Source organism: Anguilla anguilla, chromosome 2, assembly GCF_013347855.1.
Source record: "Anguilla anguilla isolate fAngAng1 chromosome 2, fAngAng1.pri, whole genome shotgun sequence".
NCBI lineage: Eukaryota > Metazoa > Chordata > Actinopteri > Anguilliformes > Anguillidae > Anguilla > Anguilla anguilla.
The window spans coordinates 18513868-18532426 of record NC_049202.1 but is presented as its reverse complement, the minus strand read 5'-3'; the positions used below and the strand labels follow the sequence as shown (position 1 = coordinate 18532426).

The following is an 18559-nucleotide window of genomic DNA, read 5'->3' as shown; positions in this document are numbered from 1 at the left end:
CTCTTCACTGATTGAGCTGTCCTCCTAATCCAATGCTAACCTGAGACCCAACCTCAGTGCCCTCCCTTATAATGGGAGAATGGGGGTTGGGCATGCTTGATCCTTAACAAAGCCAGAGAGAATAGGCTTTGGATACTTCTATGACAATCGGTTATTCTCTATATTTGTATCACTAGCTTGGTGTCACACACGTACATACTGAAATCCATATTCCAGTAAATACATGTAATAATAGTCATGACTGGACTAAACCAATATGTTGTTCTGTGTTTCATGATGAATGCTGAAATCTGTAAGCACACGAGTTACCACACCACACTTATAACACACCTAACTGAATGTAAGCAATGTAACTACATACTAATTTAACACACATCATAGCCACAGGAGATCTGAGCCCATGGCAGTTCATCTGATTTACAGAGGTATTGTATGTCTTAATCTGTCAACATGATCTTGTGAGAGGAAAATAGTTTCAGACCAGAGCAGAGCTGTTCGGTTCTCCTATTTGATGTTATGTTTTAATTTTCAACCACAATTTTTTTCAGCCAAATTAATTCCAATTCAATTCTTGGATTTGAATTTGAATTGAAAGAAATGACAGGATATATAATTTGAATTTAAATCTGAATCAAAGGAATTTAATTCAAGGACAATCCAATGCTTTGGAATCAGTGTTTAGCGTATTTTTTTGGAAGCTGGTGGAGGCTGAACGAGTCTTTCATGTTCCGCAAATGACATGGGTTTGAGAAACGCACGATTCAAATAAAAGCTACTACTACTACTACTACTACTACTATTATTATTATTATTATTATTATTATTATTATTATTACACTGAATTAAATTCTACTTTTGGTCATTCCAATTCCAGTTCATAAGCTTATTGCACTTTAATAAACAATATAAATATTTGTCATGTTGTTCAGACATATAAGCCATAAAGCACACTGTCCTCCAAAATGCATGCTGCCAGTCACCACTATGATATCCATCAAATGAACTGAACAATCATTGCCATTAAGGAGCGAATGTTACAAGCTACTGACACAGGCAGACATCAGCCAGAGGCACCCAGTCAGCCAGAGGAGTTTCTCCCTCACACAATGAGATGAGGACACTCCCGCAAAGTAGAACCCGACCGGGGCAATTCCCTGGCTCTTCATGTGTGTACGCTATGGGCTGCTGGCCTCTGCTGGCCAATCAGAAAAGCCAAAAACAGCATCAGATACCAGATCATGGGCTCATCCACACACAGGAACCCAGTGCCTTAACAAGTAGAGCCCCTCAGCAGTCATGTGATCTTTAAGGAGAGTAGAAGAGGCCAATCATTTAAACTATATTTCTGCCAGATTGTGGAACAGCCCTTCCAGTTTTAAGAATTTACTTACATGGGAAGATGGAAGTAAAATTATGTTCATATAATTTATCTTGTATACTAAACCAAACTAAATTGTCAAAATGTCAACTCCAACCAATGATCATTCATTCTTCTTATTTGCGGTATTGTTATTATTACTATTAATACTGAACTCTTGACCAGAGAACATGTGGTCCCTGAGCTCTGAGCTGAACTTAAAAGTATCCTGGCCTGCAGTCACATGATTAGCATATTACAAGCCTCACTATATCATTTGGATCCAATGATCATGATCATCATCATCATCGTCATCAACACTATCAAATAACCTTAAAATTAACCTCTGATCAAATAAACTTCAAATTTACCTGTCATCAGACAACATGTTTTTCCAACATCTGCTACAGCACACGTGCAAGTGGTTGAGCCCCCTAGGCGTGACCAGGTGGGTGTAAAAGGAGGCATATATGGGCAGCTGTGCCAAGACTGGTTCCACTGCTGGGGGTCTGAAATCTACTTTCCTCTCCTGCTTCCAGCCGTGTAGAGGGACACAGCAGCTGCAGGGTGGGGTGTCACCCCGAATGGGCTCTCAGCACATTCCTCGACGGGCCCACCAGCAGCGGTTCTTCTCCATAGCAATCTACTCGGGGCGATCTCTAGTTTCATGGCCCTAAAAATACAGCTGCTGCAGCTGAAAACAAAATGGGGACCATGTTTATCAATAGTTCCCTCTCATAAATAACATTTCCATGCTGGCGGTTTAAGTAGATTATGGGAGGGGCATTCAATGATGTATTGAAAAAGCATCAACACCCCAGTGATGATGTAGACTGAAGACTGTCGGAGGATGAATATCACCTATTCGCTGTAACAGTAAAGGGCGATTGGGTGACGTGTTGTCTGGCTGAAGTGACTAGACAGCATCAGAACTTATAGTTTTATATTAAGAAGCATTCTCATTAAAGAGAGCTTGATGAATAATCTGTCTTGCAAACATTGCTGTCATATGTGAATATTGCAAGTGATAAATATGAATTATACCTCAACCAAGCCAAAATCCCTGGGGAAAGTATTTGGTTGAAATACTTGCATAAGTTGTGGGGAAATTACATTTGAAAATGTAGGTGTGCGATGTTTCAAAGTAAACTCATAATACTTGAATGACCAAGCAGAAATCTGTCATAATTTGTTTATAGCATGATAACCTTCAATTTAACTCCAGGCTATTCAGTCTCAACTAGTGTGGCTGCAAGAATTTCCCCTTCCCCTAGCCCAGCACGATGACACCTGGTCAAACTCATGCAATATTCATGGTTTCAATCAAGACTTTAGCAAGATCAATCATGTATTTTATTGTTGGCCTAAAACAAAAAATTTGCTTCTACACAAGAAGCATCTCAGTCCAATTGGGACCAAATTAATCTCACTGCTCAAAATAGGATTTTCACTGGATCATGCAAGGATTAGTAAAAACGACTAGACCATCTTGTGTTGTAGGATTAATTGTAACCCAATTGTGAATTGTAACCACATTTCCTTTAGGTAAACCCTTGCTTGTACTGTATTATAAACACAACCACGCCCAAACAATCCTGAGGTTTTTTTCAATGCGGAGTTCAAATGCCTGATTCGAAAGGAGTGTAATTACCGTTATTGGCATTACTTTGAATAGATATTTGATGATATAGTGGGTGTGATAATTTGTGTGTGTGTGGGGGGGGGGGGGTTCAACTATTTTCAGCCACTTTGCAATCGCTTTAATACATTTAATAAAGTGATACACACATTTTACCATTCCACGTATCAGTGTACATTTTTAAACTTTCATGAACAGCACTGAAGAATAGTAAGTTTAGCTATCAATGGTCTTCATTAATACATGGACGGATATTTAAATCAATTAATCAATTATAGCACCATAATGAGGTTGTCATACACACAGAGGACCAAAGTCACAAATCCTGCATTAATCTTATTTACTGTATTCCTAAAGATTTGCCACCAAAAAGTGAAAATTTGGAGTTAGTCAAATAGTGAGTTTTCTGTTAAAATGGATGAGCAACAATCCAAATGTAATCATTACAATACAAAAATAAATAGAGCAAAATAAGTGTTTCAATGCCAACCACCTGGCTCTTCAGCAGATTACGTCACTGTAAATAGCACGAAGCACGTTTACACCTAAACTGCGTTATTTCAAGGGCAATCGCGTACAACAAATATCTACAGTGCATGGTCCACTGGGCTAGTTTTGGCCAGTAGATGAGGCTGGAGCACCGAACTCCCTGCTGTGGTGAACCTACTCTGCCATTCAATTCAGGCAGGACATCACTGGTGTCAATGAAACGTTGCAACAGAATGCAGCCACTTCTGGAGAGTCTAACGATCTAAATTCAAATATGATCAGAATGGATCCTACGGCTGTCCTTCCCCCACTTATGATGATGAATTTTCGTGAAAGGTTGAAAAGTTAGCAAGTTACCAAACTGGCGCTTTAAAGTGTGTACAGCTGTATAAACAAGTTGTCTTAATGCAAAAGTTAGCTGGTGCTGCTTTTGCTATTTCAAATTCACGAACTGGCTAAACACAATGAAAAACGAATTACCTCATTAAAGTGATATTTAGCTTGACAGCCGAAGGGGACACTGCTGTAGGAACAACTTCCATGTCGCACAGCCTGGCTGTCCTGGAAGGAAGATTAACCTTGGTGCACCGTTTCCATGGAGATGGGATTCGTTTTTGGACGCTAACCCGCTGTCGACAGTAAGAGGTGTTGTTAATTTGATAGCTACCGCTCACTGTAGTAATTCAGGTATTATCTGGTTATGCATTCATTTTACACAATTGTTCAATGTAAGATTTGCTCCTGAAGGCAGCTATTGTAGATAGAATGATTTGTTTTGGTAAAATAAAATAATAATAATCTCAGTTAGACTACACACATTTAGCCATGTACTTCCTATACAAATCTGTTATTTTTTACGCATTAATTCACGATTCTAAATTCTGAATTAGGAATTGTTTATAAAAAGTCGGGTAGTTAAGGTGACTTCGTTGTTTCTTTATTAATCTGTCAAACATGGCCATGACGTTTAATCAAGCTGTGTACCTTGACTAATATAACGATAGCTATGGTATCGGCACATGGTAGCTGAACAGTATTTTAATACAAGTATTCTAAAATAAGAACGTTAACTTAGCTCATCTACAGTAGACCTCAGAAACCTCTAACAGTGTTATTAATTTCCAGCAAAATGGATTCCGAGTATCTGAAAACCAGCCTTGGGAAGTGTCTAGTGGAGGGACTAGCTGAAATAGCTGAGCAGCGACCCGTGGACCCAATCGAATTCCTGGCCCAATGGATATACAAATACAAAGTCAATATGGATTACGAGGAGAAGGTACGTTTCTGTCAAAAATGTGACCAGGGCCGTCTCTGTGGGGGGGAAGAGTGGAACTGACCAACCAGGGCAGTTGGGGGACTCCAAAGTTCTTGACTAAAAAGTTTGCTTTGGTTTACAATTTGAAGGGGGCCCACAGTGACTGCATATGCACAGGGCCCAGAATTTTGTGCTACACCCCTGGTAGACTGCTGGTGATTGGATATCCAGTAGTCTTGCCAGCTTCAGACCAGAGATGGGGCTGAAACCATCAGCACATAATACACAAATAATAATCACCTGGGCTGCAAGAGAGATTGGGATACACAAAATGTGCTATTCGGCCAGAGGGATGTGGATTGGCAGTGCATATTGTTATTCTAGTTTCTGAGATTAACTGTACTTGAATTACCTAACAAAATATTCAACTGTATAAATGGGACCATTCACAGTCATTTTAAGCCGTGTTCAGCAGCCCAAAGGGTAATATGTAACTTTGCTAATTGCTGAAACTCTTCATGTAGAAGACAAAGTTACCTTTGAGGGACAACAGCGATTCGTGTGTTGTAATCGTCCTTAGAGAAAGGAGCACCAGAAACAGCTGGAGCAGGAGCGCCGGCAGGCCGAGGCAGAAGCTGAACAGCTGCGGCGGATGCAGGAGGAGGCGGACCAGATCAGAGCGTCACAGGAGCAGCTGAGGGTGGGGAGGGCTGGAGATGTGTTTTAGAGCAGGGGTTCCCCAAGGCCTCAGAAATGGCCCAGGTCTGGAATGGAGGCTACGTGCATTTGTCTTGCAGCCTGTTTACTAAGGATTGTCCATTCCACTTGAAAAGCCTGAATCCATGTAAACAGTCACCTGAATCAATGTGATGTGTGATTTGTATTCATAGATTATGTTTCGTGTTGTGTGCAGTAATGTAGCAGATGTGCTGTTTTCCATCAGCCTGTGGAACGGGTACCGACCCCAGAGAGGATGTCGTTGGAGAGGTCAATGAAGATTGCCCCTCCAAAGCTTGCCACAGTGCAGGAAGCAGGGGATGGGGTACGTCATTACAGCGTTCTTCATTTGAATGAATTTGCATGTTTTTTTTTTGTTTTGTTTGATTGACACAGTTCACCCTTGACATTTTTGTGTACCTAGCTACTTTATTGCTTTCATAATAATAATAATAATAATAATAATAATAATAATAATAATAATGGATTGCATTCTTTTTTTTTTTTGTTTTTTTGGAGGTAGTGGATGGGGAGGAAAAGCTCTTTGTTAGGCCACAGCACAATGCTGGGTAGGATTTTTAGGAGCAGCCCTAAAGATGGTTTAAAAGAGTTCAAAGAAAGTAAAAAAAAGTTTTAAATATATAAGACTTCATTATCCTTACACAAATGTTCACACCCTGCAAGGTGGATCGTCCTAGTGCAATGCTAAAGGTTCCAGCAGGTTACCACGATTGATACAGCCTCAGGTTCTGGTGTAAAAAGCAACCAAAGGGTAAAGCAAGCTTTTTAAAGCCTGCAAGCACCTTTGGAATGGCTAGAAGTTAAAGGGCAAAGGGATAGCAAAGGAAAATGACAAAGAAGAAGAAGAAGGACAGATGTAGTGAGGGTCCAGACGGAGAGTGAATCAGCTTGGTTTTTATCTCACTCCAACCTCAAGCAGGTACCTCAGGCTGAGGGTGCAGAGGCCGATAAAGTCACAGGAAGTGCGACGACAGAGGAGCTGCCTAGAGAGGAAACTTCTGCCGAAGAGAAGACGGACAGTGCTGAAGATGCCCATAAAGACGTAGTGGAGGATCACACCGAGAAGGAGGTGACAGATATACATCTAGGCCTTCTTGTTTATGGAAAATAACTGCCAAAATCTGATAGGCCCATCACCGCCGTTGTCTCTGTCGTTTTCGGTGTTTCTAAATGAAATGCTTAAGATTGACTCTGCTGCCATTAGCACTAATAAAAAGGCATTGGTTCTTGCTTGGTTTTTCATTTCTGCTGAGAACTCCTTTCTGCCCTGTTGCATTCTGGGTGATTTGCTCCTGTCCCTTACATTGAGTGTGGTGTCATTCTGGCTTCCTGCACGATACCCATGCTACTTTGGGCGCTTTGGCAAGGGTAGACCTTGTGTGGTTTTTGGTTTATTTGGTGTCTGTTTTCTGTCATGTGCAACTCTCTGTCGACCCTGCAACAGTCCAATTGCCTGTCCATTTCATATGATAAATAATTTTATTTGCTCAACTTTTTATCTCAGTGAATAGATAGAACAGTACTCCAAATATGGAAGTAATAAATAGTAATCAATCTCCCAATAAAATCTCCCGAAGTAATAAATCTCCCAATTTCACGGTGTATAGTTGACTTACTGTAACTCATGGATGAGTAGGTTGTTTTGGAATGTTTTTTTTCTCCCAAAATTTTAAGTCAGTGTCATAGATCATTGCTTTCTATTACCAGCAGTGATTGTTACATCAACACTAGTATCAGCATTCAGGTAAGAACATTCTAATCACATACCTGTTATCTTACAAATTAAATTGTTAATAGGCCTCAGAAGCCGCGTCATCATTCCCTTCAGGTTCGTTAGCATTTTTGAGGTTTAGAAAACAGATGGCCTATGGGAGAAATGAATGGAGTTTTTCCTCATTCCTTCCGAGTAAATTATGATATTTGGATGTTTGTTTTTTTTTTTAATGAAAAAAAAAATGCTTTTCACCCATTTATTATAATATAAAAAATTTTTATAAAAAAAAACAAACAAATTGCGAATGGCTAAGTGGTTTGCCCACCCATGATGAACAATTGTACAATTACAACACACAGGGCTGTATTTTGACCTACCATTCACTTGCTTAAACCGTTTGCTGTTACCCGTTCTTGTAATAACTTGTACATTTTTCTATTTTTTACTGTTGTTTATATCATTGTAAGTATCACTTCTTGTTGTTGCTGTTTCATTAGTCATTTCTTTAAGTTATTTGAGTATTCTTTAGATTTATTTGACTAGCCGCTGGGTCCCGTTTGACAGGCCTTGTCACAGAACCGTGGATCCAGTGTCAATTCAAATGCGTGCGGTTAAAAACCTCCAAGTTTTGAACACCAGCTTAAATCACAGACTGTGATGGGGACAGTTATGTGAAACTCCATTCATTGTCTCCATAGAGAAATTCTCTTTTGATCCTGAAATCCAAATATGGGTTTTTGCTCTTGAGTTACATCAGACTTCTAAGGCCTACGGGACCAGGGAGGGCACCTCCCCACGTCCCACTACCAGCTTGCACTTGCCTCCTGCTTCTCAGCTTGGGGAGTGCAGTGTGGGGAGCTGATATCAAAGCTGCCTGCTTTGATCTGAGGAAAAGTGCATTTTACAGTGGTTCAGTGTGTGGGGGTCTCTCTCAGGTGGCCGATGACAAAGGCACCCCTGGACCTACTGCAATCTCTGCAGCAGAGCCAGTGGAGGTCCCAGAGGGGGACTCTGTGTCCCCTCAGGGGGGCACTTCCCAAGCTGAAGCAGAGGACTTGCCTGGGGATGAAACTGAGCCTCCCGCAGACCAAGCGAAGGAAAAGGTAACAGTTCAAACACAAAATCAAACCACCCCTCGCTATGGGGACAACACAGGATGAGCTTCCTTCAGTGTGTGACTGACCTTTGGAGATGCTGGGTGCGTGTATAGTAGCAGAGTGCATAGACATGAGCAGCAATAAATAAAATGTATTATTATTATTATTATTATTATTATTATTATTATTATGTGAACATCTACTACAGAATATTTTATGATTCCAAGAGAAGCTATAGGAATTAGTTTTCTTGGGTATTCTATCTCCGGTTGTGAAGATCAGCCAGCAAGAGCCATAGTGTGAACGCTGCAGTAGCCCTAGCCACTGTTACACATGCCAAGGAAGGATACTCTGTGTGTACACAGTGCAAAAGATTAATAGAAATGGCTCTACATGTGTAAAACCGAGACGGGAAGTACAAAACCATAGATGAGATCTAAACAGCTAAGTGATGATAGCATTGCTTTACCATTGTCTCAACCTTTAATTTAAATACATTCATTGCCATGAGGATGGTAAATGCAATCATGCTCCATATAGATATGAACAGCCAATGGCAGAGCCAGAGAGGGCCATCCTGGGGAGGAGAAAACATGAGAATGACACACCTCTGGTGGGACAAAATGTCTCAGTCAGTCTGAGGGAAGACAACGTGATGCTTTCAGCTGCCAGTTCAATGGAGCACATTTTTCGGAGATTATAAATACCTGTAGTGCTTATGACATCATCAGTGGGTTCCCGCTTATTTTACATGAATGGCTGCCCAGAACAAGAAGGAATCAAATGTAATATAATTATACTTAAAACAAATGAAAAGAGAGAGAAGACAGTTGGGTAATGCAGATAAACAGAGCAAAAGAAATCAAACAAAACAGGACAGTTTAGTCCAGGGAAATGCAGTGAGAGTTTATTCGACGCAACTGCACGTGTAATTGAGAGGACTGATCATAAACAGTCTGAATATGTTTGTTTAGACAGCCAACATGGATAGGTTAAAAAACACTCAGAACACCTGTGTAGGGATAATCATTGTGGAAGATCAACAGGTGCATGGAGAGTTCGGAAGTTACTGGTTCTCTACTTTTCACAGGACACCGGTGAGCCTGAAAGAAGTGACTCAGCTCAGCCAGCGAACACAGAGCCCAGCACGGAACCAGGGGGTGACTCTGCTCCTACAGACATAGATTCAGCCACAGAATTACAGAGTGAATCTATAAAAGCAGACAAAGGACATCCAGACACTGAACAGCCTGCTGAAGCACCCCTGGAGAAAGCTGAAACTCTAAATCAAAAGGATGAAGAGAAGGTGAGAAGATCCATTTTCCAAAAAATAAAGCAACAGTTGTCAAGACATTGGCCTGGATTAAATCAAGATTTTTCCTTTACTCTGATCCATGATTAAATGCAGGTTTGTATATTTTATGGCAAGAGTAGTTTGACGAGTTTCGCAGTGTCCGAAATCAATGTGCCAATCTGCGTCTGAAAAAGAAGCGCTTGAACTTAATTGCTAATGATTTTTTTTCTGAACCAGGAAACTGATAAACCTGAGGGAGGCGAGTCCATGCCGATCACAGGTGCTGAGCCAGTGATGGAGCCAGGAAATGACTCTCCCAAACCAGGCGAGAATCATCCAGATGGGGGGCAGGGGGACAAGACCCTACAGGAGGAAGATGAAAACCCACCTGCTGACAACTAGGATGATGGAAAGGTCACTGTGAACGTTCCCCAGATGCCCCGGATGGTTCTTATACATAGAAAATTCAATGGTGAATTGAGTACAGGAGTGGCATCTGTGAATCTCACATGGATGTACCATGTGACAGAAACAGGCTTGGTCAGTGAGCACTCAGCACCAGGACAGACATTTCTGTTCTTTGAATCTCACTGTGGAGAAACCAACAACCTTCGCCCTGTCCACTTGTAACCTTGCAACCTTACTGTGGCAATCTTAATTCCGGAATGTCTGAGCATTGTTGTTTTATGGTGTTTTATGTTCCTTTTAGATATGCTGGCTACTGTAGATAATGATGGATACTCCCTAAAGAAGCTACTCAAAGAAATATTGAAGTCTTCTAAAACTAAACTTTAAGTGCATCAGATAAATATTGCAGCTGATTTTTAGATAGAAATAATGTAGGCTAAGTAGAATATGAGAACACAAGAGCATATAATCAGGAGAACAGGCCACAGGGTCCCTCTGGGCTCCTAATTTTTTCTCATTGGTTGTCACACACTAAGGATAGTGAAACTGAAAAGGAATCTGCTTCACCATTTTCATAGTAATTTCAGAAGTGTAAAAATATAAAATTTAACTATTAAAATTTGTGTTATGAATGAAAGAGAAATGTCAACAAATATACCATTTATATTTATGTGCTGTAGCACATGTAAGACTTGAGGCAAATATTAGAGTTTTTTACCACATTAACATCTGAAAAAGAAATGTTTCACAATAAAGTAACAATGTGCTGAGTCAAATGAGGTCAGTAATTCTTTCTGCATGCTTAACCCTCGGGCAGGCAAGTCAGATGTTTCTTAATCATCTCCTTTAAAAGTGCACACAGAACAGAAGTTCCATTATTGAAAGTCCGTCTGCCCTTTGTCACAGTTTGTCATGTTGCAGTGTGCTGCCTTTGGCACAGATTGGTGGGCACGATTGCACCATTTTTTTGGTTATGGAATATCACAGGGTCATTTGGAGCAAAACAGGGTGTAAAACCTTAGCTGATGTCTGAGCAGGTAGATTTGCTAGTGCTTGTCTTTTGTGTAAGTATGCTGCTGTGTAAGGTGCTAGGTTAATTAATTTACCATTAAACAGATGATATAGCGTGGCTGACTCTCAGCCCACATATAAACTGTGTGGCTGCGAGTTTGAGTGCCAGCACTGTGACATGGGACCACAGCACCCTACGCTGTTATCCCATCTCTATCCATAATCCCTGCTTTCCCTCGACTGAATTCTTTGGAGAGAAAAAAAAATCTTAAGGAGGGCAGAGTGCCAGCTCTCTTTAAAAACAAAGGACATTGAACAAGGCTGTTGATTCTGTGAAGACTGAAAAACACCATATGAGAAATAGACCTTGGTTATTGCATACAGTAACTGTAGTCTAGAATGAAACCAGAGGAGCATTCAAAAAGAAGAGCACCTCAGAATGTTTGAGTCTAACCATGTCAGAATCACTTCAAAATATCAAGTTCTGGATTTCACCACCCATCATGCACTCACTGGTGTGATCACTTGCTTTTTCGACGCACTCAAACTCTGTTAAGTTATACTTTGTTGATTGACATCTGGGTTCTATGAGTTCAATTAATACCAAAAAGGTGACAGCTACTTACAGTACGTTGTTTATATACTATACACATGCTATTGCCTGGGGTGTCAGTGATGGCCAACATAACTTACTTTCCCTCGACCCACATACAGAAATGAATGACAGTCCATGGGTGATCCAGATCCGGTTGCCTGATCTGGGCCACCCATGGATCGTCATTCATTTCCGTATGAGGGTTGAGTGAAAGAGAGATACGTGGGCCGTTGCTGGGCTAGACCAAACTTGCACTTATACACAGTAAGGTCAAGTTCCTTCACTTGGACTAAACAATAGTTACCACAACTGGGGTCTTCTGAGTTGATTTCCTCTAACTACATTACCACCACTTACTAATTGCGTTAGATCTATGGCTTCCAATTTAAGATTGTGTGGTGCTGTCAAATATACAAGACCACTGTCAAACGAAAATGGAATTACTTTATTTTTCAGGAGGAAGATGAGGATTAATGAAATCAAATAACAACTCATTGGAATGGAATTTCATTTCAGGTGGTTCTAATCCAGTGGTTCCCATCCTCGGTGTAAATTTGTGCAGCCTATTGATTCACCTCAGGCTTTAATTTTTAAATTGTTTGCAAAATAGCACAATAAGTATATTGTGAACATTGGATTTTTATTATTCATAGCATGCATAGCTATTTCTTACATAATATGGCTTTAGGGGGTAAATAATCCCTCTAAACATGAAAAGCACCAAATAAAATTTTGGGATTGAAACTGTTGTTGAAACAAAAACCATACACAGGAGTCCCCCAGAACCGAGATTGGGAACCACTGTTTTAATCTACTGTACCACCATGGCTATTGTGAATCCTTTGGTATGTGCACCAACATCAATTTTTCCTTCAATTGCTCATTTTTATAAGTAATGCCTTAAGTGACAAATTGAAGTCGTTTTTTTATACCATCCCGGAAATCCACCAGGGAAAAATGTCTGTAGAGGAATAAGTGCGGTGTAGTAGGAAATAAAGTTTTTTATTTATTTATGGCTTAGTATGTTTACTTGAGACAAACGGGGGAAATGTCACTTTCACACAACGTAATTGTTCTGTACAATGCTGCTTTTGTGTAGCACAATGAGGGCATTCATATTACAGATTTCGTAACTGAAGTCTCAGGCTAACGTTGCCAGTTTGCTTGGTTCGGCTGCGTGGACTTCTGTTTTCTGGTGGGAACTGTGGTCACAAAAGCTGTCACGTCAGGGAGGCGACAATTTGTTCCATTTGAACTGTAGCTAGTATAATGATTGGCGACAAGGCAAGCTAGTACAGATCGGTTAAATATCTGATTTTATTCATCTGTGATTCAGTTTGATGGTTCGTTATCAAGTTTCAACAGATAGCCCTCTGATCACATTTTCCTAGGAATCAGAAGTTGAGAAATAAAGAACAGGCTTAATGTCAAATTCGTGGGCGTGTATCTTGATTGGATCGCCTACCAATAAGAAGGCTCAAAGCCTGTGAAATAGGAAGTAAAGTGAACCAGTCTTGCAGGTGCGTCATGATTTGGTAAAGGCAAACGGGTGCAAACCTAATCGTTAACAGATAATGCCTCGGGCTGCGGCTGATACAGTATTACTATTTTTTTTTTTTTAATAAATAAGTTTGGATTTCAATCATTTTCGTTTTCAGTGTAGCCTGTGATCCTTAAGAGAGAAAGGCATCAGCATGGAGATTTTGACCCAGAGTCTGGGAGCCGTGTTTGGGTTCATAGACGGCATTTTGCGTGGATTTACAGATTTGTTTTTGATTAAACCATTGCCGGCCAATTTGAACTATCTGGAAGATGCAGACCTTAAATCACTGGATGGGGGTGAGTTGTGTTTTTGTTGTTGTTGGTAGTAGCAGTAGCAGCAGCAGTGGTAGTAGTAGTGGCTACCTGTTTTTTGAAATGGTACAAGTAGCCTAATACAGATACACAGATGGCTTCATTTATTGCATTAGTTGTTCTAGTAGAATGCTGTAAAGAACCCTGAAAGTTCATTATTTCTTCTTGCCCTTAAGGGAATCCCATGATTGTATTTTTATTTTTTTGGTCACAGTGCAGGAGCATTGGAGGAATTTCAGAAAATTCAATATGTGTGGATGTATTTTCCATGTCTGCTTCTTTTGCAGAGGAGAGAACATTTAAAGCGAAAGCACTGTGGCAGGAGTCTGGTGCTGTGATCATGGCTGTGCGTCGCCCTGGATGATTCTTGTGCAGAGAGGTGCTTTGTTCCAATGCTTTTCATGTATTAAAGTGTAACGGCTGTGGTGAACTGTGTGCGTGTGCGTGTGCGTGTGTGCGTGTGCGTGTGTGTCCGTGCCTGCCTGCGTGCACCTTCCTATCCGTTTAAAGCCAGAGGAGGAATTGGACATTGGATTGTAAGGCCAGGATGTGACGGGTGTAAAGTGCATGCGGTATGTATGGTCAGGTTGATACAGCAGATTAGGTGGTGTGGGTGTACATTCCAGTTTACAGTGCACTTTTTTCTTTCCTTCTAAGGTTAAGGATGTGGGTCCTATTGTTTTTAGATGTGTGTGTGTGTGTGTTCCAGCCTACATTGGTGATGGTTTGTCATGTCTAGCCCCCCACAGGGATATAGCATGTATTCAAAAATTTGAGTACACAATTTGGGTACATTGAGGTTGTCTCTCTCGGCAGGAGGCCTCTGAGCTGTCCTCTCTGAAGCCCCAGCTGGACCAGCTTGGGGTCCCCCTCTACGCCGTGGTGAAGGAAGACATTGGCACAGAGGTCCGGGACTTCAGGCCATACTTTGCTGGGGAGATATTTTTGGACATAAAGGTGATGGTTGAAAATGTTATAGGAGGATAATCAAAGTATCTATGTAGTGCTGTAAAAATTAATTGTGTGGGAGTCTAATATGGTAAATGGGCTGCATTTATATAGCGCTTTTATCCAAAGCGCTTTACAATTGATGCCTGTCATTCACCAGAGCAGTTAGGGGTTAGGTGTCTTGCTCAGGGACACTTCGACACGCCCAGGGCGGGGATCGAACCGGCAACCCTCCAACTGCCAGACAACCGGTCTTACCTCCTGAGCTATGTTGGCCCTATGAGTCCTACAGGCAGATTTTTTTAATGCTACGGCTAGCACCAGAACCAGTGATCCTCAAGGGGGCTTCCTGGCTGCAATGGCAGAGTTGACAGCAAAGAAGGTTACTCCAGTGCAAGTTGTGAAACGTATTTACTTGTGCTACTGCATTGCTATCCCTGCTTAACTAATCCATAAAACCAGCAGGCTTTCTCTGCTGAACTGAAGGAATGTTGGCTTGCTTGTTGCCTTATTCCGACCTCCTCATTGAGTGTACCGAACCGAACACGGGTGTAAGGGATACAACTATTGCATAGTTTGTTTTCCTGTTGATGCCCTTATGTCAATAACATGGAATATCATGGACCAATCTATGGTATTTGAAATTTATGTTAAAAATGTATGCATGGCTGCTGGGTGGCTCATTCGGTTAAGGCTCCACACAGTGGTGCATGGATGAGCCCCACCGACTGTGGCTGGTAGCTACATCGGGCAATGCACACTCGGCAATTACTTTAGGATTTCCCTCACAAATCTGTAAGCGAGCAGCCATTCTCTTGCAGCCAACGGTCAATATTGTCTTTTGCAGAAACGGTTCTATGGCCCACGGGAGCGTAAAATGGGCCTCTCTGCGTTCATCCGTTTGGGGGTGTGGAGGAGTGGCCTGAGAGCGTTCCGGAATGGTTTCATGGGCAACGTGCGCGGAGAGGGCTTTGTGCTGGGGGCGGTGTACGTCTTTGGAGCCGGCGAGCAGGTAAGGCACCCAATCCACATTGCTTCCGGGGCGGTGCTTGTGCATGCCTTCTCACTGATTCAGAGGATGTCGGAGCAGTAAGATGAGTCAAGGAACACAACCACCTGTTCTAATCTAGGATGATATGGAAAATTGAACCCAAATAAGAACACTTTCTGGCTTTTATTATACAGGGTATTGTCATGGAGCACCGTGAGATGGAGTTTGGGGATAAGGTCAACATCCTGGAAGTTCTGAGAGCAGTAAGACGCCTGCCAGTGGAGTTGGTGGAAAAATAGTTTGTGTGTACAGTGTGAGCAACATGCTAAACATTTGTTCTGTGAGAACACAATATTCTCTTTTGGGAGGACTTCTGAGATCTTTGGACCTCTGGCTCACTGTTTGTGTAATGAATTAAATTCAAGTTGGATCCGGTTTTTTCTTCTTTCAACATCATGTGGTTTCTTCTTGCTTCTGTGGCTGTGTTGTTAAAATGGGCTGTGTGATGTATTAATGATGGCCTGTGTCTAAACTCTCCTGAGGAGGCAGGCTTGATGCTTATACGCATGGCCCTGTCAGACCACACACATTACAGAGCTGTTGAAACTGATATTGATGAATAAACTGAGGCTTTAACAAATGCCTCCCACCCTTGCTTGTGTGGGTCTGGTATTCTTGGGTATATAAATTTTATTTATACAGTGTCGTGACAAAGTGTTCCTGATTTTCTGTTATTGCTTGTTTGACATTGAATGGTTTCAGATCTTTAAACAAAACGTAATATTAGACAAAGGGAAACTGAGTAAACACAATTTTAAAATTATTTTATATGATGAAAAAAGTTATCAAAAACCCATAACACCAATGTGAAAAAGTAATTTTACTTAACCAATTAACCAAATTTAATTCATAATTAGATTCATCTGATTGAAAACAGCCAGGCTTGATTGCAGCCAGCCCTGTTGAATCTAAACCTCACTCATATTGAACCTTACCATCAGAGTGAAGTAGTTTCCACAAGCACACTATGCCACAGTCAAAACAAATTCCAGAAGATTGGGCAAAAAATGTCGAAATTTCAGTCTGGGACAGATTACAAAGCCATTTCTACGGCTGTGGGACTCCACTGAACCACAGTGAGAGCCATTATCTCCAAATGGAGTACACTTGGAACAGGTGAATCTTCCCAGGAGTAGCTGATATGCCAAAATGTCTCCAAGGACACAGTCACAACTCATTGAGGAAGTCACTAAAGATCCCACAAGAACATACAAAGAACTGCAGGCCTCTCTAGCCTCAGCTAAGGCCAGTGTCCATGACTCCACAATAAGAAAGAGGCAGGGCAAAGATGGGATTCATGGAAAAGTAGCAAGGTGGAAACCACTGTAAAAATAAATTGGGTGATCCTTTTGGGATAATGTTCTATGGAGAGTTGAGTCAAAAGTGGAACTTTTTGGACAAAACGGGTCCCATTATGTCTGGTGTAAAGCAAATATAACATTTCACAGTAAGAACATCATACCAACAGACAAACATGTTGATGGCAGTGTGATAGTGTGGGGATGCTTTGCAGTCATGGGAGCTGTACAACTTGCCATTATTGAAAGAACCATGAATTCTGCTCTTCTGCTCTGTACTGGAAAAGTCTTAAGGAAAATATCCAGTCCATGAGCTGATGCATAATTTAGTTATGCAGCAAAAAAACCATATATAACATCCAAAAAAAAAATTTGAAGTTTTGGAATGGCCTAGTCAAAGTCCTGACTTTAACCCAAAAGAGATGCTATGGCAGGACCTGAAACAAGCAGTTCATGCTCGAAAACCTACCACTGAATTAAAGCAGTTGTACAAAAAAGAGTGGATTAAAATTCTTCCACAGCGATGTGAAAGGCTGATATCAAATAATAGAAAGTGTTTGGTTGCAGTTGCAGCTGGTAAAGGTTGTGGAACCAGTTACTAAGCTCAAGGGGGCAATTTGATTGGTGATTTGGGTATTTGATTACTTTTTTATGAAAATTTAAAAATATGAAAAAGATGATATCACCCCCTGGAGCTTTTATGGGAGTTCCCTTGGCTGGGAACCTTTTCCCTTTAGCTCAGTTTAGCTTTACGTTGTGGAGCTATGTGGCAAAGGGTACAGTTTTCAACCCAGAGAAAGCCACCACCCTACCACCATTACTGTGGAAAAATGTATACTACAGGTCAAAGGTTTAAGAACACCCACAATTATCAAGCAATCAGAGATAAAATAATAAACTCCTAAATCGTACATTCATAAAAAGTTACCTTTTGCAGTAATAACTGTTGAGCATATTCATGGCATTTTTTCTACAAAGGCAGTCATATGGCTCTGAAAGTTCACACCCAACACTACTGCAGAAATTCCCACAGATGTGCTGCACTTGTGGGTTGCTTCTCCTTGACCTATCTGTCCAGTTTGTCCAAAGCAAGCTCAATTTTATTTTACTTGTAAAAATGGAAAGATTATGTTCCATTTATTTTGCCAAATATGGCTTTTTATGAACTCCAAAATTTAGGTGACTATCGTATGATGTAAAAGATTCTTTTTAACCTCTGGCTATTCACTTCTTACCTCGTGACATTTGAAGTTATTTACATATGGCAGACTGCTTGAATTCCACTAAAGCCAGAGTATGAAAAGTAGTGTACTACAATGTTTCACCAGTAGTGTATTTGCACAACGATAATAAATATGGGAAATCAGATCAGATTGTGACAGAGTAACTGGGTATCAACCCTAATAAAACACAAAACTGGATATCTACTACATGTAGCCATCGTTTTAGGATGTGGCACATGGAAAATTCCTATCTCTTTTTGTCTTAAACACACACGCGATTGTTCCATTTGGTTGTCAGAAATGATAACTTAGTTGCTGACAAATGAGACAAGGCTTCATATGCAGTGAAAGGGGTACCTTCATCACTGAATTCAAGATGAGTTGTGGAAAAACAGAAGTAAGCATTTTTTTTAACTGACAGCTGGCAGGCTTAAAATGAATTCAGTGGGGACCAGACAATGCCCTGGGACAGAATGACACTACAAGACTATTCTCCATAGTAAAACAACTTTGCTAAATTTATCAGAGCCCTGGCAAAATAAACTCACCGCTGATTGGTACATTTTGGAAGAGCTGCTATTGGACAGT

At 41.0% G+C, this 18559-nt stretch overlaps 1 protein-coding gene and 1 pseudogene across 5 annotated transcripts; both read left to right on the top strand.

The window, feature by feature from the left end:
- The first annotated feature begins 4006 nt into the window (after positions 1-4006).
- dydc2 (DPY30 domain containing 2) lies at positions 4007-10767 on the top strand. 5 transcript variants are annotated; one of them, XM_035403163.1, is made up of 8 exons: positions 4007-4123; positions 4611-4761; positions 5321-5440; positions 5684-5782; positions 6398-6547; positions 8128-8295; positions 9380-9595; positions 9821-10767. In XM_035403163.1, the coding sequence occupies exons 1-8, from the start codon at positions 4026-4028 to the stop codon at positions 9983-9985; spliced, it is 1167 nt and encodes a 388-aa protein (XP_035259054.1). In that variant the 5' UTR covers positions 4007-4025; the 3' UTR covers positions 9986-10767. The 5 variants fall into 5 exon arrangements, with proteins under 5 accessions (XP_035259054.1, XP_035259053.1, XP_035259057.1 ...); XM_035403162.1 differs by having other exon boundaries at positions 4011-4123; positions 6395-6547; XM_035403166.1 differs by having other exon boundaries at positions 4046-4130; positions 6395-6547.
- A 2051-nt stretch (positions 10768-12818) lies between these two features.
- Positions 12819-16044, top strand: LOC118219156 (annotated as a pseudogene).
- The last annotated feature ends 2515 nt before the right edge of the window (positions 16045-18559 follow it).